General features: G+C 52.2%; 2 protein-coding genes across 3 annotated transcripts in view; one reads left to right on the top strand and one right to left on the bottom strand.

Annotated features, from left to right (window-relative positions):
* Positions 1-6,239: 6,239 nt before the first annotated feature.
* Positions 6,240-6,626, top strand: INAFM2 (InaF motif containing 2). The gene has a single exon (XM_074149920.1). The coding sequence runs from the start codon at positions 6,240-6,242 to the stop codon at positions 6,624-6,626; it is 387 nt and encodes a 128-aa protein (XP_074006021.1).
* Positions 6,627-12,580: 5,954 nt separating this feature from the next.
* The window catches only part of CCDC9B (coiled-coil domain containing 9B), a 50,901-nt gene continuing 39,370 nt past the window's right edge, over positions 12,581-24,111 (bottom strand). Inside the window, exons 11-13 of one of the 2 annotated variants that reach the window (XM_074149550.1) lie at positions 23,584-23,641; positions 22,426-23,231; positions 12,581-14,770 (exon numbers count right to left, since the gene is read on the bottom strand). In XM_074149550.1, coding sequence (XP_074005651.1) covers positions 22,458-23,231; positions 23,584-23,641 — 832 coding nt within the window. In that variant the 3' untranslated portion in view covers positions 12,581-14,770; positions 22,426-22,457. The remainder of the gene's footprint in view (positions 14,771-22,425; positions 23,232-23,583; positions 23,642-24,111) is intronic. The other variant, XM_074149549.1, reaches the window with a different exon arrangement.

Below are 24,111 nucleotides of genomic sequence, written 5' to 3'. Positions count from 1 at the left end.
TGGTTATTTTCAAAACACAGCCCTCGGAAGGGTGTTCAGATGTTAAGCGTGTGTGGGTGTGTGTACATGCACATTTCCTCCTTGCAAAATGAACAACAAAGTGCTGATTTTTGACTCTTGATTTCTGCCAGAGACTGAGTTTAGAGACACAACCAACAAAGACAGCACAGGTTCACACCCAAAGGGAAACTTTTTATTTAAACAACATTCACCTCTTGGAGTTCTGCGCTTAGTGAAATGAGGGCAACTTTCCTCTCCACAGACTGTTGTGTGAAAGCTACAGCTGAGAGCACTGGGAACCCCTGGGACTGGAGCTTCATGTTCCAGCAAATGGCAAGGTTTCTCATGTCGGTGAATGCCCAGGGCACTGTCAAGCCCTCGTCAGCCTTTCCTCAGTTTCAGAAACGTGTCACGGAAACAACAGGCCAAAGACAATTCAGGTTATCCGGGAGAACACTCTGCCTCCAGAAAGCCGACCAAGACCTGTCTCCACTCAGCAGGACACCGAACCTCAAATTACAGCAAATAAAGGCAGAGCTCCCGAAATATTGCGAACACCTCTGCCATAAAGCCAAGTGGCTCCCCCCACCCCAGAGTCTGAACCATCGCCTGCTTACACAAGTTTCTAAACATTAAAACCAGAACAATAAATCAGACACTTCTTACTCTCTCAAGAGTTTTGCCGTCAAGAAAACATTCACAGTTCAAGGCTCTCCTGCAGCTGGACATACTCTTCATACCATGCAGATGGTTCACAGAATGAGCCTCATCAAGTTGATGATACAAGGCTGAAGCTGCTGGTGCATCCCCACCCTGAGCTGCCGCCTTTCTGCCCAAGGCCTCTATCCGGAGCAAAGCCAGATCTCTTGGTGTTTTACCTCAAATTCAGCATCACTTCTAGTGTCTTCCCACCCACCCTGTAACCCCTGCAGATCACTTTCCAAGTCAGTGCAAGACAGTGGGTTGTGCAAACTTCACTTGCCACAGCTAAATCAGAAACTGAAGGAATTAAAAGAACATCCCCAGCCTCCCCCCATCTGTTATTGGATTAACAAGAGAGACAGCACCTTCCCACATAAGGCAGAGGAGATTTTGAAGTGCAAGAGGAAAATGCCAGAGAAGAACAGAATCCGATTCCCTGCAGGCTCCAACATGAAACTGGAACAGCAGTGTGAAATAAGGTGTATTTCCTTTAGAAGAGCAGACAGCAGAGCATGAGAGATCATCCCCTGTCAAGAGCAGAGACCTTCTCTATGTCAGAAAGCTCAGTCCAGCAAAATATTTGCTCAAGGACTTCAGCTAAGAAAGAGAGATGAATTTAAACATACCCATTCCATCCTTTAAACATTAGGAGGCAGGTCAAAAGACCTCATCCATCTCTCCCCCGCCCAGCTCACAAATGTGACCAAGGAGACAGTATAAAGTTTAAAAAGCCAATAAAAAAAAAGTTACAAATCTTTATGAAGTCTATAATCTCCCAGTAGAAGTTGCTCTGCCGGAGGCAGACACCAAGAACAACAACCAGGGTGAGAGTTCAGACAAGCGTGATGGCAGTGAGTGACGACTTTAGAGTCACACAAACGGAGCAAGTGGAGTAACCAAGCTGCACAGCCCACAGAACAAGCCACCATTTGTGCGGTGTCACATCAGATTGTCTCCTAATGACAGGGCACAGGAAGGAAACGCAGAGGAGTTGCCTTCGCTGAATCAAAAGCGTGGGGGCGATGGGACTGTGGGAAACCATCCAGCCCAGCCCTTGTCCCAGGGCAGGAGCAGCTGTGACATCCATCAGCCCTGACAGACATTAGCTCAGAGAGCTTCAGGAGGCCTCTGTGAACAGGGGAGACTCAACCACCTCCCGGGGAATCCAATCCAATCATCCAAGCCTGTGTTTCACTACACTCAGAAGCAAGGTCTGTACAGAGGTAATATCTTAGGCCAATAATCTTCCCTTAATTAAGTCTTCTCTGTCCTGAAGCACTAGATACCATCCACTGACTCTGAACATGGGAAATCAATAATCCAAGTTTATTTAGCTACATCCTTCAGGGGCCCTTGGAGACCAAACAAACATCCCACGCCACCAGGTAGCAGCAGAATTCAAGCAGTGCCGTTCAGTCAGGTAGGTGGAACACCAGATCTTCAACAACCTGTCCCAGCATTTGGGTTTTCAACTGAACACAGGTGTAGGGCAGTAAGTAGCAAGCTCGTAAGTAAACGAGTTTCCTAGCGGACCCTCAGGCAACAGAAGTAAGAAATTGGAGATATAAACAACAGGACCCTGAAGAGTCCTGTGTTCGGATGGTCGTGGGAGAAAGGCTCGATGTTCAAGGCTATACAGCTCTTCTTCATTGGGAGGTCCAGTCCCAGGGCACATCATGTGCCCTTGACTCCATTTGTCTCAAGCAAGCGATCTCTTTTGTGTTCTTTAGGCAAAAATGTCAGCGGGGACTAATTTGCAAACTTTGTCTACTGTCTGACACATTCACTGACTTCACAAGACCTCTGAGCTCTGCACCCCAGAGCTCCATTTCTGCACCACAGGAGCCTCCTCAACACACAGCTTGGTGTTTCTGCTAAAACCCAGAGGACAAAGAAAATACCATTATTGCAGCTCTGGCTTCCTGGCTCTCATTTGCCTTTATGGGTGGTTGTTAGCAAGGAACTAAGTTTAGGAACAGAAGGCACACGCCTTCTGGCAGCTGCCTGCACTTGAACAAAAGGACCTGGGGAGCAACTCACACCCATTTATTTGTTCACAGTAAAAATTGGGAAAGCAGGAAAGAGCGTAACTCGTGCCGAATTATCTACTGCCACGTTTTCTAGCTGGAGCAGCTTTAGTTGCTCCTCGAACCTACATTCAAATGATACGAGGTGTAGGGGGATCTCAGCCACACCACACTCGCCACCTCTGCTGGAACTGCTTCTACAGCTCCACTGCATGTCCTCTGCCAAGACAATCCTCCACTGGTGGAAAAGGAACGCCAGTAACTGTTGGATTCATGAACAGAGGGAAAAAAAATCATTTGCACAGAGATTAAGAAGGATTGGTTCCCTTCCCAGCAGAGGAGAAAACTAATTTGGGGGACACAAGACTAAGATACGCAGCTACAATGACTTTTTCCTACACTGATCCCTCCCAGCTCGCTGTTACCTTCTGTGCCTATTTCCTGTATCAACCTGCTGACTCTTTTAAACACCCCTTATCAAACTCAACACAACACACCTTTGAATACCCAGCAACACCAGGGCTCTGATTTTTGTCTACCATATTCTAGATGCTACAACAGGGTCGAGTTAAGCAATAAAGTAGGATGTAGCATCTCCAAGGACAGACTTAAAATGCAGGAAGACAACATGGGCTAGAAAAGCATCAGGAAAAACCTGTCAGGGCCTCATTCAGCCCCAAAGGAACTGCCTGTATATGTCAGTCCTCTCCCCCAACATTCCAGAACTGGAATTAAGGAGGAGCACAGGGAACAGTCTGGTGACAAGTAGTAATTCATCATCCTTTCACCAGAGGAAATGATAAATTGTATCAGCAGCAACAACAGATACCACAGAGAGAGTAAGGGTCTGGAATGAACCGATTTCTGCACGGATGATCTGAGGAAGAACTGTGAGTGGACACGGATGACAGCCCAGCGAGGCTTCGCCTCTGCCCGTCTTCGCACCATTCAATTGCGGGAAGACGGAGGCCAGCAAGAACGTGAGTAGAGACTGGCAGCTGAGAGGCTGGATTAAAAAACAAGTTGAAAATCTAAGAAGTTATGCTAGACACAAAAGGTCCAAACTCAATCCTAAAATACTCTGTAGCACAGAAACCAATGAGTCTCCGACCTAAAAATAAATGGCTCAGAGACCTACATGAAGCGGAGGAAAGGTGTGAAGTCCTCATCAAGTTACAGAACTTTTATTTTAAATGCAAAGGAAAGCTGGAGCAGCAGACAGCTGCTGAACGAAACACTAGAAGCAAGGGGAGAAGGGCTTGAAGCAAACCCATCATTGGGGGAAAACAGCCTGAAAAAATTACTAGAAAATCCATTTGGTAGGAATTGCTACAAATGCAAGCATACTACTTAAACATATATAGCCCAAGACAATTTGTGTATATTATCTATAGAACACCAAAGATGCATTTCTGTGACTCAGGAAAGCTTTGTCAGTTGGATGCCATCAGCTCATTTGATTCAGGTGTACAAAATCTGAGTCTAACAAGAGGGATGCTGTCAGGTGTAATAAATCAGGGCAAGAGAGATTAACGGTTGGGGAGGGCACAGAAAAGTCATAATACCCACTAACAAATAACTAGACATACTGGGTCACAGCAACATTTCATGAAAATTAAATATTTCATGAGAACGGAGCATGACATCAGGTGCAGAATCACTGGGGGTTGGGAGGGACCTTTAAAAATCATCTAGTCCAATCCCCCTGTGATGGGCAATAAGCCCTCTCTGCCCTGAGCAGGCAGTGAAATTACTGCTTCCCTCGCCAGTGCTGGCAAGGCAGCCAGGGTGGGATCCACTCTCTCCTGCATCTACACTGCATAGCCATGATTCGTATTACTAGAGATGAGATTTATGCTGAGGCCAAAAGGCAGAGGATCTCAAAAGGCAGCTGGCAATACAATATTACACCCTTTACGCCTTCCATGCAGGCAAGAGCAGGATCCAGATACAGAACATCCCATGTTGCATAGCTCCTCGCTCTCAAAAAACTTTAGTCCCCAAAATTCCTTTGCCATTGTAAGAAAAGTCAGGCAGAGCCCTCGCCCCCGCCCTGAGGGGCTTCACAGCCCCTTCCAGAGCCTCCCTTTCCTGCTGGACATCGGGAGCTCCCTGCCATGCCCAGCCGAGGGTCAGTGTGCACAGACCATCGTGGCAGGGCTACCCTTCCACACGCACACAGAGCCCCGGAGCTTTTGGTCAACACAATCCACCACTTTTCCAAGAATTACAGTTCTTTTGAAGTTACTCCACTTTATCCCCTAACACATTGTCTGCTTCAGTAGTCTTCCTCAGAGCTGCAAGCTCCATACTTCTTCCTGCAGAAGCTCCGAGGTTTTTCCCTTTCCCTCTCAACCCTCCACGTCTTCCTTGCTATTAAGTGTAAAAATAAAATGCTACCGTTAACTCAAAACTCACTCACTTCCTCTGGTGCCTTTCTGGGTGACAGTCATTGCTCCAGCTGCTCTTAGCCTCTTCCAGAGCTGCAGCTCCTTGTTTACAAGAGGTTTTCTGCTGCAACACACCTGACTGGCCTAAGATTTAAAGGAGGGAGAAAAAGAAAGTGACTGTAAAAGGCGCAACTAAGTCATTCTCAAAAATAAACACTTTGCACTATAAAGAAAAAAAATTAAAAGGCTGATCCATACCCTAGGATATTGCTTCTGCCAATAGAATGTTTTTGTGAGGGACTAAGGAGAATAAAATAAATTCAAACCCTAACAGTAATAATGCAGTTTTAGACGATCTCAGTAGGTCTGGGATCAGCCCAGTTTGCAGGGAACTAACCCAGCCTCTCCCCAGGAGCTGCTGCTCAGCCAGGGCAACCCCCCAGCGGCAGGAGAAGCGCCGGCAGCACCACATACCTGCAGGGAGGCCCGAAGAGCAACTCCCACCGCGAAGAGGGGGCAGAGGGAAAATCCCTGACCCCCCTCCTCTTGCACTAGGCCTCTGCGAGGAGCCTTCCTCACGCTCCCCCCTCCTCTGCTCACGGGGCCCTGAAGACAAGCCCTAACCTCGGCCCGGATGGGCGGGCGGGATGCCCCCCCGCCCCGCGGGCCCTGAGGACTACCCACGGGGGCGGGCAGAGCCCCAGGACCACCGCCGCCCACGCTGGGCCGGCGCACCAGGGCAAGGGGGCCGGCGCACCAGGGCAAGGGGGCCGGCCGCCATCGCGCCCTCACAGCCCCAACCGCCGCCTCGCGCCCCCCCCCCCCCCGCCAGCAGCGCCCAACGGCCGCGCACGCGCAGCGGCCCCACCCCGCTCCCGTTGACAGGGGAAAGGAGGGGGCATCGCCCCTTTAACCGGCACCCACCCCACCCGCGCCGGGCGGCGTTGCCCCTTTAAGCCCCGCCCCTCGCCCCCGCCCGCGGCCGGCGGAGCGGCCGGAGCAGCGCGGGCGGCGGCACGAGGCGGCGGCATGTCCTGAGGCGGCGGCGGCGGCGGCGGGAGCCGGGGCCGGGCCCAGCACGGCGGGGTCGGTGGAGCAGCGGGCCAAGGGCCGGGCCCCCATGAAGGAGAAGGAGGCGGGGGCGGAGCGGGGCAAGCCCGCCACTTACACCGGGGACAAGAAGGCGCGCATGGCGGCCAAGACCAACAAGAAGTGGGTGCGCCTGGCCACCGTGCTGGCCTACGTCCTCTCCGTCTCGCTGGCCGCCATCGTCCTCGCCGTCTACTACAGCCTCATCTGGCAGCCGGTGCGCGGCGGCGGCAGCGGCGCCTCCTCCGGCCCCGGCCCCGCCGCCGCCGCCACCCCGCAGCCCCGCGCCGCGCCGCAGCCGGGCCCCGCAGCCGGACCCGCGCAGGAGCCGCCGCCGACGGGCCCCGAGCCCGGCCTCGCCCGGAGCGACCGCCCGGACGCGTCGCCGCAGCCGCCCGGGGTGCGGGGCGGCCCCTGAGCCCATCGCCCCCCCCCCCCCCGGCCCGGCGGCAGGACGGGCCCGGCGGAGCGCGGCCGGCAGCGGGGGGATGCGGCGGCGGGGGAGCCCCGAAGAGCTCGGGCCGGGGACTGAGGCGGCCCCGGGGCCGGCGGGGGAAGGACGCGTTTGTACTGGGTAGAACTGCGGGATCTCTAACACCCCCCACCCCCCCCCTCGTTTTTCCTCAAAAAGGGAATTTTGTGGCTTCGTTCTGCTCCGCACCAGGGCTCGCTTCTCCCTTTGAACCTGCATCGAATTCCTGCGCTATTTATGCCCGTCTGTTACCTATAAAAGGATATCGGTGTCCAGAATTCCTCACTATTTACAGGATCAGCTGGGAACAATATGAGTTTAGAGGCTGTAATCCATTGTTTAGGTAAAAACAGTTTTGTTTAACAATGAGCATAAACTTATTTAAAAACCATGTGAAAGGTAAATTGACTTGTTTACTATATTAAAATATTTTCCCAATATGAAAGTCTCGGTAATGCAGTATGTTCTCTGTGGCGGTGGGAGGAGGAGTTGAGGAGGAACTGGAAGGGCTCTCTGGGGAGCCAGAATGGTTTGCCATTTGCTGTCGTGGGCCACTGTGGCATAATATCGGTGTTGATTCATGTGTCGTTGGTCTCCTCAGGTGAGGCTGGAGAAACCTCCCTGCATGCCAAACTCCCGTTAGTCACGGCAGCCGAGCGGTGGCGGTGGAAGAAGGTTTGATCTTCAGGGGGTAGGTCTGTGAGAGCTGGAGACGTGCCGGGGGCAGGCTCTCCTCCCAGCCGGGTCTTTTCCTGCCCCGTAGTCTTCCGAGACCTTCCGTGCGGCCCTACTCATTGATGAGCTGTGCAAAACAGCGGCCTTTAAGGACGGTAGGATGCGGGCTGTCAGCTGGGGAGCTGCAGGATCTCTCTCATTCCGAGCGGCTGCTTTTCAGACTGATGGTTTCGGTGGAACGCCTTAACTGTGAGGCTGCCGGGCTCTTCCGCCTCCCTCTGAAACCATCCCAGGAGTTCAGATCGCTGAGGGATTAAAGAAGTGCTCTAATTCGGTGTACCTGTTTCAGTTGTGCAAATCACGAAGATACTGTAAAATATGGCACTTTTTTAAAGTTGGGGGAGAAAATAGCAGTTTCGTACCTAAATCAGGATGAGAAATGCTTTGGACTGGTGGTGTTGCGCTGAGGCTGCGCCAGCTGGGCATTCCTTTACAGCATCTGTGACGGGCGCAAACCCGGGGCTGAGGGCTTCAGAGGGAAATTGGGCAAAAGGAGGGGAGCGGTTTGGGTGTGAGCTTCCACCTGCCTTTTCCATTTTCTGGAGAGCCTGCAGGAAAGTCTGTACGTTGTTAACGCGCTAAAAAAGGTGGCTGGCTGGTGGGAAGGGGAAAAAGATGATGCTTAGTCATTTTGGGCAAAAGCCGGTGTGTGACTGATGGTTGCCACCTTTCTGCAGGGCAGGTGGAGGAACTGCTGAAGGAGCCGAAAGCCCAGAGCTGCTGGAGCAGCGGCTGCTCTGCCGCCCTGTCACCTCCTGCTGCTTCTAATCCCTTCCTGTGCCTCCTCTGCAGCGGCGGGGCCGGGTCACAGCTTTTCCCAGGGGTTTGGCCGGGTTTAGCCCCACGTGTGTCCGTTCTGTAGCGGTGGGCGATGTGGCTCCCGTGGCAGTTCCCGTACCTGTTTGCACTAGCTGTGCGTCCTGGGGAGAAGGACGCTGTTTGCTCTCCTTGGTATCCACCTCTGCTTGTCCAGGGAAAGGCTTTCCGCAGCTCTCTGAGGGAGGAATGAGTAAAAGAGAAACAAAACAGGCTCGTCGTTCGGTGCCAGTTGAGTTTAGTCTGTGTCTTGGCTCCGGTGCTAAATGCAGAACCCGTTGGGAAGCGTCTCTGGGAGGGAGCTTGTGTTTTAACTTTTAAACCCTTTGAATATAAATAAAAGCTGGGTGGAATTACACAGAGGCTGGGATTGCTGTGATCCTGGCCCGCAGCTCAGAGCTGGTGACTGTAGTGGCTTTGAACAGCGCGTCCGACGTCTGCTGCATGTACCCGGCCTCCTGGCATTTTTCACTTTAAATACAATTGCTCTCAGAAGACTAATAGAGCGTGGCTGCGCGGAGCAGATGGGAGAGGAAGCCAATTGAATTAAATGGGCCGCGTGGCCCTCGTCCAGCCCGCCGTGGAGCTGTGCAGAGACGCCGCGGGTTCAGGAGCAGGAACAACTTAAAGCTCTTCACCTGGTTTGTGGTTTTGGTGGTGAAGGATCCTTGGGGCAGTGAGAGTGCTCCGATCCCCCTCGTCATAGGGAATAGACCCATTGCTGATGGCTGCCTCCCTTTCTGGTGCTAAAAATAGCTGATGAGCCAGGACGGAGATGGTTGTGGCTGTCTTCGTTCCTCTAGGAAAGTGCAGGCTTGATGAGTTCCCAGGCTCTGCTTTTGCATCTTCTCCTCTGCTGACGAACTGAGATGGAAGCGAAACACTTCTGTTTCTGTACCTCTCACAACTGGCTTTGGAGCATCCTCTCGCCTCCCTGCTCTTGTGCTGGGCGTGCAAGGGGGGAGCTCTGCCTCGGAAAGGGGCAGGAGGATCCCTGCCCGCTGGCCCAGTGGCCAGGAGGCTTTTGTCATTTGAGCAGCCATGTTTCCCAAAGCCCTTTTGGACCTTTTTTCAGCTAAATTCTTTTTTTTTCAGTTTAAATCTCTTTCACACCATCTCCCCAGCCAGGAATCACGGTCCTCCGGAGGGAAATGTGTTCCCCGTGAGATCCCGCTGCCGCCAGCCCGCAAAGAGCCAGGCTCTCCGCTTACTCCTCTCCTGCTGGCAGCCTGTCCGAGAAATCAGTGACTAAGTGCACTTCACAAATACTTCTAGTAACAGAAAGGGCTCGTCCTGCCTGGTTTCTAGGTGTAGGCGAACTTTGTAAAATTGGAGGTGTTAGGGATTTCTTGGGAAGCAGGTTGGCTGTTACAGATAACAGCCGGATTGTCACCCTGGAGTGGGAATGTTTGCACCACGTCGCCATCGTTGCACTGAGCCGGTCATGGGTGCCTGAACAGAATTATTTTAGTGCCCTGAAACGGTGCAGTCACCAGTCTGGGGTAAACCTGAGCTGTAAAAGGCAGATTGTTATCTGTGCTATTGCTTCAGCTCCAACTCGGTCTTTCCCTTCCTTGCTCCTCAAGGAAAAACCCAAATCAGTTGGGGGAGTGTAATCGTATCGGGCGAGATAAGGCCCAGGCTTTTGTGTTGCCTCCGAGAGAGGGATGGCCGGAACCTCGTGGTTCGTAACGTGGGTCCCTTGGAGCTGCTGGGGAGGGTTATTCCCGTCCTGCGCGGTACTTGCGAACAGGACTGTCGTATTTGCAGCGTGTGCGGATCTCTGTGACAGGGAGTTGTCTGGAATTCGGTTTGGAGGAAGGAGATGGCGAGACAGGAAAGAAACGTTGGGTCTCGGGCCCTTCGCTTTGGTCATATAAGGAAGCGAACGAGAGTCTCCAGCCTCGGGACTGGGGATGCTCCCGTACAGCATCACAGCTCTAAGAACGTGGCTGGAACAGGGGCACCTGTGCTTCTGGTTTTTTACTTCTGTTTTTTATCGATGAAACCTGCTGATAATTCCGCAACGCCAACCTTCCTCCGAGCTTTGAGCCTCTGTGTCACTTAGGGCCCGAGTTCCAGATTTTAGCTCTCTAAGAGCCTTTAAAAAATTGTGGCAGAGAGAACAGACATTGTCTTACACTTGTGCTTCAGGTGCAGCGTAGTTCTGAAGCACGGTGATGGAACGCAGCGTGGTCAAGGGAAGGTAAATACCACGGTGGCGTTGATTTTCCAGTTCCTAACCACAGAGATCGCTTTAGAGGATGGAGAGAAGACTGGGCCGTGTTCTGCTTTTCCTTTCTGGCTGAGAAGAGTCTCACGAGGGAGGAATCAGACTTCTTGTGAGAGAATTGCTGCTAATCCTGCCCTGTCCAGCTCTCGGCTGACCGTGGTGACCCTCCAGCACGGTGTAACGCTGCCTTGAAGACATCCTTACAGAAGCATTTGAACTGTGAGCTCTGTCAAATGGAAACGCTCCCTAAAAGGAGGAGAAATAAGTGCAGAATTATTAATTATGTCCAGTCAAAGGTGTATCGGGATCAGAGGGTGTTTTATAAACCTTCTTGGTTCCTTCCTCGCATGTAGATGCCTCTGGGTTTACCCCTGTTCTTTGACAAACACTACTTGCCCTCCGCCTGTACGCGCTGGTCTTGTCCCTTCAGCTCAGTTTGTCCAAGCAGAGCGCGCTGGGTGTAACTCTCGTGCCGAGGGACCAGAAGGAGGGGAAATAGCTGGAAAAAACAGTTACTGGAGCATGTAATGTGCTCCAGCAGCTGGCCCACATTTTCATCTCCTGAAAGCTGCCTTTTCCCCCACGCGTGTTCTCCCGTGGTCTCAGCCGAGGTGACGCAAACGTCTTCATCCCGGTACTTGTGACCAGGAAGGTGCTGGCATTTTTACTCCAGATCTCGGCTTAATCCCCGAGTGCAACTGAAAAGCCGTCTGGTGGTGTCGTGTTGGTAACAAAACCGGTGGCTCCTGGGCATCGGGGATCTCCTTCAGAGAAGTCAAAGCAATCTCAGCGGGCTGCTCTGGAAGGGGCTGTGCGCGGGGGGGTGTTACCGACGGCTGGCGGGGGGCCCCGGGGGTGCCGAGGCGTGTGGAGAAGGGCAACGGCGTAAGAAACACTCGCACCCGAGCTGGAGCGTGACACTAAGGAGGTGAGGCTTGACTTCTGGCTGTTCCTCCTGTGCTCGGAGGAGGTTTTGGGAGAGCCTCGGATCTGGTAGCTGCTGCGTGGCTGCGCCGAGCCCGTGTCATCGGGAAACGGCCGGGGACTTGCCCACGTGTCAGCTTTGGCTGCCGGAACCTGCGGGGTCCGAGCCGGAGGAGCTGCTGCCGGACAGCCTGCCCCCGGGAAGGCAGCGTTGGGAACCTCAGAGCAGAACCCTGCTCCTGCACGGGGCCTCCCACTGCCTTGAAAAGCTTTCCCCGTAACTTAAAAAAGCACTAACTACTGTATTATGCGCTTTAAATACACAAATTTCTGATTAAATGCCCGTTTAGCTGCAGGCTCCTGTGCAACCAGTTTGCAACCAGTTTAACTGGAGGGGAACTGGTATGGAAAATGAGTGACCGCTTCTGTTATTTCTAGTCCTGGGCTCTGCGTAGGGGCTGAACTTGTTGGTCGTTGGTGCAGGATGCTGCTGCTGTAGGTGTTCCACTTGGGGAGGTGGGAAGGGAGAGCTGGAACTTCTGTCAAGCTTTAACGTTGTCGCCTCCTGCAGGAATTGCCTCGGTCAAGCTTTGGCAGCTGGAGTGTCTCCAGCTTTATCCAGATGCGCTTTTTGTCCTTGGCTTGAGGTTTTTTAAATCGATCTCTCTATTCAGGAGCCGATTCACCAGCCTGAAATCCATTCTGATGGGAGCTTTAGCTACAGAGTTGCCGTGTTGATATTGATGGTAAATTTTGCCAAGGAGAAGAGTGTCTAACGGAGAGCTGTTTGGTTTAAAGAAAAAGGTGTCCTGCCCGGGACACCTGCTGCGTTCCTCGTGGCTGGGAGAGCTGGAATAACGCACACAATCCCTGGAGGGAAGAGGTATCTCCGTAGGCAGGTGACTGCGCTCCGCGAGCTGCCGACGGGTTTGCTTGGCAAGAGGAGCCACTGTGGCAGCGAGGTGGCTTTGATGCCCGGGAAACAGTGAGCCTCACGTTACGGTGTGTGCTGTCACCTTCTCGGGTGAGTTGGTGTCGTCTCCTCTGGGCCGAGCTGGCCCAAGAGTTAAGCTCTTTCCTAAGGGGAAAGCAATCTGAACTGGAGCTGCCGCTCTAAAAAGCGGAGGTCAATGATTCAATTCAGGAAACTCTACTTGTGGGACTGAGAAACACTAAGAAACTGGAGCTTTTTCCCCATTACAACTTTTATTTCATATAAATAATCCCTCTACACCAGATTTCTTAACTTTTCAGTCTGTCGCTGTGAAGAAGCAACAGGCAGAGTTTTCTGAAAAACCGCAATCCAGGCACCAACCAAAGTGCATTTGAGCAAAGCGCTAACGAGCAGGAAAAGATTACACTTCCAACAGGCACTATCCCTGCGTCCCATCCCTGGGCCTGGCACAGGCTCACTCCTTCCCAGGCATCATTAAGTGCAGAGTTACTTGGAAAAAGGAGGGAACGGGGGAAAAGTTTTCCTTTCAAAAAGGTAAAGATCCGTAAACAATTGCAGTCGGGATTTCTCTCTCCGGCTGGGTGCCGGAGGGGGCAGTGCAGCAGTCTGCCCGATGGCGCTGAGCTCCACAGACTGCGTTTCGCATGGACTCAGTCTGAGGGGACCAAGATTTGAGGTCACTGACCTGATGTACAAAATAATAATAAATTTTAAAAAATTAAACAATTGCAAGGAGGTTTTTGAGCCCGTCAGATAAGGAAAGTCAGCCTGTAACAGTGATGGAGAATTTCCAGGACCTGGAGCAGTTTTACAATCTAGCTTGTATCTATCTGTCCTTTTATCCGTTGGATGAGTCCAAATAAACCTGGGCTTTGGTGGGGTGAAGATGTTTCTACTGATAAAACATGAAAGCTGCACGCCCTGTTTCTTTGACAATACCTCATCTGAAGCCAGTAAACTCTCCTGAATTTGGCACGTAGAGGAAATTCCCAGGCTCGTCCTTCACGAGAGAGGCGCTGCGGATCGAAGTTACATGGAAAACCAAGATGTTTATCTGTGCAAATGTTAGTTTATTAAAACAGCGTACAGTATGTCAGTCCACACGTGCCAAGCTTATCACCAAGGCAGCAGCCCTTTTGGTTAGCGAGTTCATCCTGCAAGGAAATCCCAATAAATCTCCACACATCCATGTCTGCACGTACATTTACTCCTGCGTCACCTTTTAGAGCAGCGCTTCGGAAGGAGGGCGATTCCCCCTCTGTGGTTCAGAAGTCAGGAATTACGGTGTGTGATTCCTTGTGCCTGCTTCCTGCCTTCTCCTTAACGAGTAGCTGTATTTGAGCTCGGTCCTAGTTTGCTGTGAATCTCGTAGCTGCTTGGAGACCCAAACAGCTGGGATTCTTCTGCATTTATGCTTCTGAACGCTCACCCAGCTCCTCGATTTGAAAGGTGTTTTTTAAGGCCAGAACATCTGCAGGGCAGCCTCCCGGGGAGCTGCTGCCCTCTTCGTCACGCACAAGGCTATGGAAGGCACAAGGAGGGAGGTGGAAGGAGTTTGATAGGAAGCCTTAGACCTTCAGCTCCCGTTTGGCCTGGGTCCTGCTGCCAGCTCCGGGGTGCGGTGGAGAAGGCAGATTATTGCGTTTGTGCCGCCCTCCTCCTTGCCCTGCTGGGCCCAGACCCGCTCGAGCCAGCAGCCGCCTGCCTTAGAAAAAAGCAGAGTCTCCCGACGCACTGATTTGGCCTCTGCTGCCTGTGCCCTTCTATGTAGACCAGGAGGAAAGCCAGCTCTTAAAGGATGAAACGCTGGGGTTGGTGTGTGCGTGTCAAACACCACGGTGCGACTCCCTGCTCCGTCCCCTCTGTGCCCCCTGCAACTACATCCGTCCCTGCCGACACGTCAGCCACGCGCACGCCTCTCGCGCAGGAGCTGCTCTCAACGCTACTTTTCCATCCACCTACCGAACTACAACGTACCGCCTCTCCCTCTGTCTCCTCACGCTCCGCTCGCCCAGCAGCCAGGGAGAGCCGGCACAGCCCCTGCCAGCCTCTGCGGGAGGAAACGGGGGTGCCCAGGAACCCAAATCTTAACTTTAAACAGCATTAGTTATTAAATAAAATAAAGTGCATCCAGTAGACATTCCATTGGCTTGCCACACAGCCGCAGTAAAGGCAAAACAAATACAAAAGTAAGTGACAGTTTTCTTCGAAGGTTGGGAGTGTGTGTAGCCTTCCCTGTCCCTTGGCGCAGGGCGAGGGAGGGGTGATGCTGAACCAGGGAGAGGGGTGGGACGGGGACCCCACACGTCGTGGATGGGTGCGGAAGGGCCCGGGCAGGTGCTGAAAGCCGGTTTCATCAAAGGTCAAAGAGCGAGGACAAGCTTGTGCTCCTCTTCTCTTCTCATCCACCACCTCCAGCACGTTATCCTGCGAAACGAGAGCAGAGACAGCAGCGGGATCGTCAGTCTTTAGGGACCTGCTGAGCAGTAAATTAAAAATGTCTGCTGAGCTCCAACCTGTCCTTCCCGCGCGGCTGGGGCTGCCCGGGGGATCCCACCAAAGCATAACCCAGATACCTGCCTGCCAGAGCCCACGGGGGGCTCCACGGCCCAGGGGATGAGCTGAATGTGTGGGTCTGGACGGAACGTGCTCCCAGTCCTCCTCTGGGGTCGGTGAGGCTCCTTCTCTCTCTCCTTTTCTCTGAAGAACAATAAACTCTGCACGGTTTTGGGTGCAGGAGGGGCTGGTTCTGGGCAGGGCTTTGTGCCCCTCTTGTGAAACCGGCCCTGGGGGTGCAGCACTTGTGCTCCCCAAGGGCAGAAGGGTCTATCGGCTTCCCGCGAGTCAGAGACTGACCCCGAGTGGAGCCTGCTGCCCTCCGCCTGCCTCCAGACCCGGGCACGTGGATTTTCATTGGCAAAGGCAGACTCTTTTTTTTTTTTATCCTGCAGTTGCCGGATGCCTGGATGCTGCTCAGAATTGCTGAGCTGGCGTTTTCCTGCATCCACGTTTAAATCCACAGATCCACCTTTGGCCGATGGAGATTTCGGCACCGAAAGCTCACAAGAAAGGGCAGAGGGGGGATATGAAAAGAAAACCAGATGAGATACCACGAAGGCGGGAGAGGCGATAATAAGCCCGGCTTGCACAGAAAGGAAAGCTCTGAAGGAATCACTTCAGGACACGGCCACGGGGAGCTAATGAGGAGCTGCACCGAATTCACACCCGAGGTGCTGCAATCATCACCACTGTGTGCAGCTGAGAGATCTGGGGACTTGCAGGAGCCGTTTTCCATTGCGCCGTCCGTGTGCAGCGGGCGGGGGCGGCCGCATCCTGCTGCCAGGGGGTGCTCGGCGCTGAGCAGCACAACTCGGGGGCTCGGCGCTCTTGGGAAGGGCCGGGAAGCAGGTTTCCAGTCGTGCTTGGTGCTCCAAATACCGTGAACTCTGTTTTGCGAGTCTGAGGTGACTCCCGAGCTAGCTCTGCTTATTGATCTATTTTATTATTAACGGTTTCAAAAGTCTCTCTGACAGCGCTGCGCTGGTAGCGCTGGTGGACGATTCTCTTTCTGATTTGCAATATTACCCTTTCGATACAGACACCCTTCTGTGCCTTTACAGCCAGGACGCTGGTGGGCTTGAGAGTCATTACTTCTCTCGGTAATTAGACACAGCGATTAGCACTTCTCTCATTTCCCACGCGTAACTGGAGGGGCGCTGGGACGGCTGTGGGAGCGATGGGGCTGGTGCTGCCTCTGCCATCCGCAGCCCTCCCCGTGTCACTGTCACATGAGGGTCTGTCCCGACGGCCCCATCCGCCTCACGCTTCCCAGCCTGGACCCGGGCCGTCACCGGGAGGACTGTCACGGCCAACACCACTCCGTTGTGGGAGCTACCGGTTAAATCCCGTGCCGTGGGTGTACCTGCAGTCCCTGGAGACTGCGGCTGGATGGACCTGATGAAACCTGGCAACTTGGCCCTTCCTCCCCCAGCCGAGATTAGCGTTACCCACCTCTGCCCGGGCTGGAAGGTGTAATTTTGTTGGGTCTCTCCAGGGGCAGGTCAGGAGTTCCCAGAGACAGTTTTGTTCTTAGTGGAACCGCTCGGAGTCTCATGAACCACCACAAGGCAAACTGGGACGTGAGGTGTAAGGACCAGCTGTTAGACATCATTACACCAGATTTTCTCACTTAGCTTTTAAAAAATGGATATAGATCTGCTGCTCCAACATATGCTGTAAGGCCAGAAAAATGACAAGCAAGATCATGAGACATCTCCTGTCCAGCACAGGCCATTGGACATCCCTGAACTAATTCCCATTTGAACTAGAACTGACTGATTTAAGGGCGGGGGGGCGATCCTAATCCTGTCTATATTTGGCACTGGTAGAAAAATTATCACTGCAACCTTTGATGAGCTTAAATATGTAAAGATGGTCTTTGGTGGAGATTTCTGTTGGAGTGGCTTAAGATCTCATCGCTCTCTGCAGCCTCTCCGTTCCCTCGGAGCAGCAGAGCCGGCAGAAGGGAAGGGTCTCGTGCCCTGGGCAGGGCAGACCACAACGTGGTGCGTTTCTCTCCAACTGCTTTTCATCTGGGGGTTACATTAAAGGGTTAACACAGGCAGCTGAGCTCTGGGCACACGCAGCTTGTCATAAGGCTCATCCTGCCGCTGTCACACACATTACCTGCCAGCAGCCGCTGGCCAGACCAGCCTCCAAGGTGACAAGTGTCCCTGCTTCAACCGCCACACGCTTCCAAGTCATCCCTCCTCTGACAGGGAGCAACCTTTCTCCAATTTTCCCATATTTATTCAGGGGCTTCTTCGATACATTTATTCTTGCACCAGCCTAGTTTCCTGGCTTGATGGTTCTTCTTCCCTGGTGTTTACTCCTCCACTGGATGAGATCACAACCCCATCGCTTTCTGCCTTCAATTTGCCCGACTGAACAGCCATTCCCTGCACATCCCTGGAGTCTTCCCTGCGCTTCTTCCATCCGAGTATGTTTCTCTTGAACCACTCTCCCAGAATCCCTGTGTCTTCCCGTTACTAGTATTTTCCCATGTTGTGCCACGGGAAAGGCCTTCCATAACTACAGAGGTACGACGGTAACTGCGTCAAGGCCTGTGTTAAGCCCTAATTCTGCACGAGGACTAAACTCTCCGCTGTGGTGGTACGTTCTGCCAAGATGTGCTCTGGGAATCTGAAGTGCCTGTGGCACGATGGTGGGCTCCAGAAGGTGCTGTGGGCTGCAGGAAGGACCAGGGAGGCCAATGCTATTAAACTCAAGTCCTTGAGACCCCAATCCCAGGTCACGTCCAAGACATCACAGAGGGCATCTTCTTGTCTCCTGAACCTTGGGGAAACGGGTACGTACCTTCAGTAGATCCGTAACTGCATTGAGAAGCGTTGGTTTCTGCTCATCCCGGTTCCTGCACCAACCTTCAGCACTGGTTTGCATCAGAAAGCTGACCTCTTCCGACCTCCCGGGTCCTGCCGCACACAGGCCCTGCCGGCCCCGCTCCTGTTGACGTCAGCCAGAGCTGCGAGGTCAGATCCCTGGAGCTGCTCTGGAAATCCACCCCCAGCTGCATTTGCCCTAAAGATGTTAAGATTAATTTTCTCAGGAGAATTCAGGGAAAAGCTTCTGTGGTTTTTGTGTATCGTTTACTTCTCTGGGACTTGTTGGATGTTCTCCAGGGATTCCAGTCCCGCACTTTGGGTAAATATTTATTCCTTGTTATTTGAAGCAAAGGATGAAAGCCCCCCCACACTCTCTGCACAGCATCCCCTACTAGTTTGAAGGTGCTGGAGATGGTTAGTGCCATAAATAGACATCAGCAGTGGAAGCTGTGAAACCCACCCGGTGGCTGGTTGCTGCGAGGAGCTGCTGTTCTGCAGAAATGGATGGGCAGCACCTGCGGTGGGGAGTGGAATCTGCACATTAATGCGTGTGGGACACGACCCCGCCAAAGCCCAGGAGCGGGGCAGGTGGAGAGAATATCGTTCTCTCTCATTACTGGTGTTTGCTGCCACTGCAGGTATCTGCCGTGCTTTGGGACCTGTCACATCCACGATCAGAGCATGGCCCTGGCAGCAGGTGAAGTGACCTGGTACGGGATTTTCTACTCGATGGAAATTCCACGATATAAACTTTTTAAATGGAATGATATTTTTCCATTCCTTTCGGGGTTGATAGGTTGTATTTTGCAAAATCATGCCATCTGTTTCAACGCTGATTTTCCCAAAATTGCACCGTATCAAAACTGAATCACCAGTATTTAAAAACGTAACATTAAAATTTCCTGGTTTGAAAAGGTTTAACGAGGGCTCCAGTTTGGGTTTTATGAAATACGAAATGTTGAAGCCGACACATTTCTGGGACAGGCACAGCATTCGTCAAATCCGTATTTTCACAAAAAAAACCCCACCCTCTCACTGGGAAGTGACCTGCTACCTCCTGGCAGGAAATTATTAACCAGTCTTGATAGTCCACAACAGTGCATCCCTCCAGATGCTTCTCCTTAAGGATGGTCACATCTCACGTGGGTCCCAGTTACAATAATCATCTTCCTTTTTTTTGCTACAAACTCTGTCCCCCAAGCCAGTAGTCACTCAGACTGTATGATTTGCATTTGTGGCACAGACTTGGCTCGTGTTTTTTACCAGGCACTTCAGGGCATTCCCCAGTATAACGTCCCCTGGTTACACAGACACAGGGCACGGTGCAGATTTCCTGCTGGCCTGGATTTCCCGGGACAGAGCTGCTCAGTACCTCCTGGAGGCTTCCGTAAGAACCCAGTTACCCGGCCACATGCGGTCCTTCTGCAGAGAATTTGTGTTAGCATTGCTCACACACCACAGGGTGAGAAACCCCCTCCTTCCCCTGCTGCGATGGGATAATCTTGCACTTGTGCTGGCCCGACCTCAGTCTCTCAGCCTGGGCTACGGGCTGTTCGCTTGGGACTACCTCTTCCTTAAAGACTGTATGCAAGCCATGAGGGGAAGCAAAGAATTGAAGTGGTTTGGGCATCTGAATTCGTGGTTCTAACACAAAAGGAATGAATAAACTTTTCATTTTGCATTCTAACAAGAAAGCGCAGCTCGTTGTTTAAGGCTTGATCTTACATTGCTCTTTCAGCTTCCTGAACGATGCTCTTTTCCTGCCAAGCCCAGCTCTGCCCGGTGACGCCGCACTTATCTGAGAGAGGCTGAAAAAGGCAGGATCGTTTGCCTGCCACACATGGTGACACTCAGGAGGGGCTCCAGGCGATGGACTGGTTTCCCTCCAGGATGGACGCATCTATGAAGTCCCTTTGGGGGCCATATGCTTTGCTGACTGCAGGTTTCCTATGGGTTGCATTTTGGACAATCCTTGCCCTAAAGCATCGTCCGGCATCAGCCGCAGGCAGCAGGCTCGAAAAGCCAAAAAACTGAACAGAAAACCCCACCAAGGGTTCAAACACACCTCAAGTGGGGGCAGTCCTGAGGGGTCTGGTTCCGAAGAACTGCTGTGAAATAACACTTTAGGCAGAATTACATTAAAATAAAGTAGAGCTAAAACTAACGTGTCTGTAGAGCACTAGGAGACAGAGGCCAAGGGAGAAGGGAAGGGAGTGCTGGCAGCCGGCGGTTATTTATGCCTGCCATCTGTGTCATTATGCAGCCTGTCATGTCGATTTGGGAACTTCAAAGCAACAGCAGGAACAGACACGAGACCTTTTCGCTCCAAACACACTGACAACTTAACCGACCGGAGCCAAACGAGCTTTTGCTTTTTCGGTGGTGGTTGTTGTTGTTGTCATTGTTGCTATTCTGTGGCTCCTCGGAGCCCTGCTGTCAGGCCACGCACACGAACTGCTCCGCTTGTGCCGAGTTAGTGCCAGAGAAATCCAGGGCTTGCGGGTTTTTGTCTGCCGGGGGATGTTCCTGACAAGCCGGAGCCAGGGAGCAGACAGTTAAAGACAGGTCCCTCTGTCTTCCTCTCGGCTCTTTTCCCTACTGCAAATAAATCATGGCAGGATCTGCTCTGTCCCCAAGTGATCTGGTTTGGGAATGCCAGCCCTGACTGTGGCCCGTCACTGGTGCGAAGGGAGAGGTCACATTGCTCTGTGGTGACTTCAGCAGAGAGGAGGCGACAATGATGCCCCAGAACATCATTAAAGAGTGACAGCCCAGCAGCACTCGTGTGCTCATTCCCTAAATGCTCCTGCAGGCAACGGAATGAAAAAAAACAGGAGAGCCCCGTTGCTGAGATGGGGGACACAGAAAACTGCTGCTCTGGCCCACCTGGTGTCTCCCAAGCAGTAAATACTTTCAAGACCAATACGGGTCTCTCTACGCCATGCAGATATAGAATCACGGAATGTGTGGGTGCTCAAGTGCAAACACCAGGTTAAGTCACCTTCTCCTCTCCAAGACATAAGGCTGTGGTTATAATTAAACCTGCCTTAATGAATTCAGTGAGGAGTGATGGAGTACGGAGCCAGGCTGAAGTGGACTCAGCAAAAAACCATAGGAATCTCCATTGCTGAGATAAAAATGGATGACTGAAATTTATTGCTTCCTCTTAGCAGGTGTCTAATTAATTACTACTTTTCTCACTCGGGATAACTTTAATTCCTTCATCGTCTACTTTGGAGGGGATTTTTGGTAGATTGGAGAGGCACGGCCTGGACAGTAAACTCCTGCTATGTGCATCCAGGTGTCTCTTAATGTTTTCCTAAATGCTGTTGGAATTAATTTCCCTCACTTGAAGGACTTTTAGTTCAAATACAGAACCAGCTCCTGCTGGTTCCTGGTCTTTTGTCTGTTTTCAATAGCTGTAACGCTTGCGCTTCTCCATGCCTTTTGTACAGTATTGGATTATAGTGAAAGTCTTTTTGTTAGCGGCTTAACCACTCCATCCCTAAGCTCCTCCGAGCCCCTGGGATGAATGCTAAGCAGCTCTGCTGGGCCGGGGGCTGCAGAGACGCCTGCTGGAATCGGGGAAAGGCGCTTGGTGGGGCGCTCTGCCTGCCTTGCTCCGAGCAGCTAATTGCCCAAAGTGCCGACTTACGGAATAGAGCTGCTGCCTCTCTACTTAAGGGATCGAGCCGGGAGCATCCCGAGAACAATTCCGGTGTTGGGCAGGCAGGGTCGTGCTCTGGAAGAGCTCATCTCTCTCCTTTGAAGAGAAACGAAGCCCAGATCTTAGGTTGGGCGCTTCTGTGCTCGGCCTGAGTCAGGAGGAGTGAGCTGCAACCTTATGCCTAACCTGGTGGTAGGATCCCATCCTGACTTACTGGTCTGCTCTAGCACCTGTGGGTGTGACGTCCTGATCTGGGTGTGACATCGCCTGGAAAAAAAACGTCTTGCAAAGGTAACTGCCAAAGAGCCTCTACAATCTCTCTTTGACCCTTCCTTCTAATTTCTACCTTATTTTTCTGCCTGTCATACTTTGTTCTTGTTCTAAATTTGCCTTTCTGGAAGAAACTTCTTTGCTTGAGCAAAGCCTGGAGCGTTGCTGCGTACCCAGATCTGATCCTCCTCCTGTCTCTTTGGTTCATAGGCCTTTCCAACGGGAGCCACCTCACCCTTTGTATTTATACACTGCCTTGCACAGCAGTGTTACCACAAGTATAACTCAAAGTGTAGCATTCACCAATCTTCTACTGGGAAGAGAATCCTTCTTCAAACTGTTGTCCCCAAGGTGGGCCTATACAGCTCTGCAAGCCTTCTGGGAAAAGGACTACAGTGGCCTCAACTTATTCTACTTGTGGTCATCCCAGAGGCAGAAATAAACTCATCCCACTATCCTTGCTAAGGTTATCCCTTCCCAGCAATAGGTTCAGTTTGTGCCCTAATTAATGCATGTCACCAACCAGACTCAGCAGTTTTCTGTCCAAATTTTCCTGTCTGACTTCCCATTGTTTCCCCATCTACTCCTGGGCAGCTCTGTGTGATGCAGCGACTACCTGAGGGATCCGTATCGCTGTCAGTGAACCCCTCTGGACAGTTATCTGCTGTGATGCTGTTATGTACCACGGCTGAGAGTGTAACGGAGTGACAAACACCTCGTGGGGAGCGGGGGAAGGAACTCACCTTCTGTGTCAGGCAAGCCGGTGCAATCTCTTCTAGTTGAGAGTGTCCCCGCTGTCCTTGTCCTTGCAATCCTCAGGCTGGTCCCCTTCCCTGGACTGTGATTTTGCTGCGTCCTGTTCAGACACAACAGTCTTGTCAGAGCTGGCTTTCCCTGGGGGCAAAGGCTCTTCTCTGTGTTCAGCGCCTTCAGCATCTTCACCTCCTTTCAGTGCAAGCGCTTGTCCCTGAAGGGCAGTGTCTTCAGTCACTTCTTCCCCTCCTTTTCTCACCAGCTGTCCTTGACCTGCATCCAGTCTGTCTCCCGCTGCTGCATCAAGCTTTCCTCCATGGCCGTTTGGAGGCTCCTCAGTGGGTTCCTGTTCTGAAGCTGTGTTTTTCTCTACGCCAGCTCCATCTACATTCACTCCCACGGGCAATGACAAGGTCTCCTCACTGTCATGGCTGGTGGCTTGCCCGGTGCTTGGAAGGCTGCTCTGTGAAGCGGTGCTGTTAGTGCTCTCCTTCTCCTGGGAGATGTCAGCAGAGCCAGGCTTCCCACTGGCATCTTCCCCAACACCTTCCTTCCTTGGTTCGGGCCCTGGCTCTGAGTCACCTGTGCTGGCCACAGACACCTCCTTCGCTCCTCTCTGCTCCTCCTTCTGGCCGTTGTGGGCAGACTGGACCTTTCCACTTTGTAGCCTTTGTGATGAGGAAGCCCCATGATCTTGGAGGTTTGGCTGCTTCACCTTCTCCTCCAGCTCATCTGTGCAGTTCTCTTCTACCCCCTCCTCACCTCTGCTCTTCCGCTTGTCCTTACCAAGGCTCCTCTGAGAACAGAAGGAGATATTTAGTTCAGCTTATTAAAATATTAGTATATGATATTCCCTGTCTACGATGGTTCCCAAAACTTGGGGAAAAATTTGCGGAGGTTCTTAAAGGAAGTAGAAGGATGTAGGTAGAGAAGTGTTTGGGGACCAGAATAGGTAGGGCTGTGCTGACAGAGGGTCAATGCAAGAAGAGAAGTTGTTCTCACATCGTACCATCCAGAGAATGCCAATGAGGGGTACATTTACCCCAACACGGAGGTCTCCCCGCTCTGCGCCGGCTGAGAGCCTCCAACTCCCCTGACAGTGCACGTGCAAGAAAACTCAGCAGCCAGCCCTTAACTCATGAACTCACCTGGCCATCAACGTCATCCTTCAGAAAAGACATGTCCTCGCCTTCTTTTGCATCCCATCTGTCAAGAAAAAAAAAAAATCAGAATTTAGGTCTTCAAGTTCTCATATGGTAAAGCGACCCTCCCTGGAATTTCTACTATGGCCACACATTCCTTGTCTGAGCCCCTGGACCACGCAACGAGAGATAAAGGCGATAGACGTAACTGGTCCAGTCCCTTTTGGCACCTGCGACGCACTCAGCCCATCCAGAGACATGCATCTGAGACCACTAAATCTTAATGAGCTGGTTGTTATAACTCTAAATGTAATGAAAACATAAAATCCGATTGCCAGAACAGACATTTGTCATTAGACTAATAAGATACAGGGTTTGCTTACACTGGTGTCTGCCCCGGTCTTGTCCTGCTTGCCCGAGTGTCCCAGATCTCCACAAGGGCAGACACAGCGGCAGACGGCGAAGGATAAAATGGAAGTAGTTTGGGAGAGGGAGACGTTGCCATGTGCAAGCAGGCTGCAAGAACGGCCATAA

Source organism: Numenius arquata, chromosome 6 (assembly GCF_964106895.1).
Source record: "Numenius arquata chromosome 6, bNumArq3.hap1.1, whole genome shotgun sequence".
Classification (NCBI taxonomy): domain Eukaryota; kingdom Metazoa; phylum Chordata; class Aves; order Charadriiformes; family Scolopacidae; genus Numenius; species Numenius arquata.
Note: the sequence above shows the minus strand (reverse complement) of the source record. Positions and strands in the feature narration are given on the sequence as shown.

Bases quoted from the DNA above. Each gene is read 5' to 3' on its own strand.
- INAFM2 (XM_074149920.1), top strand. From the start codon at position 6,240: ATGAAGGAGAAGGAGGCGGGGGCGGAGCGGGGCAAGCCCGCCACTTAC.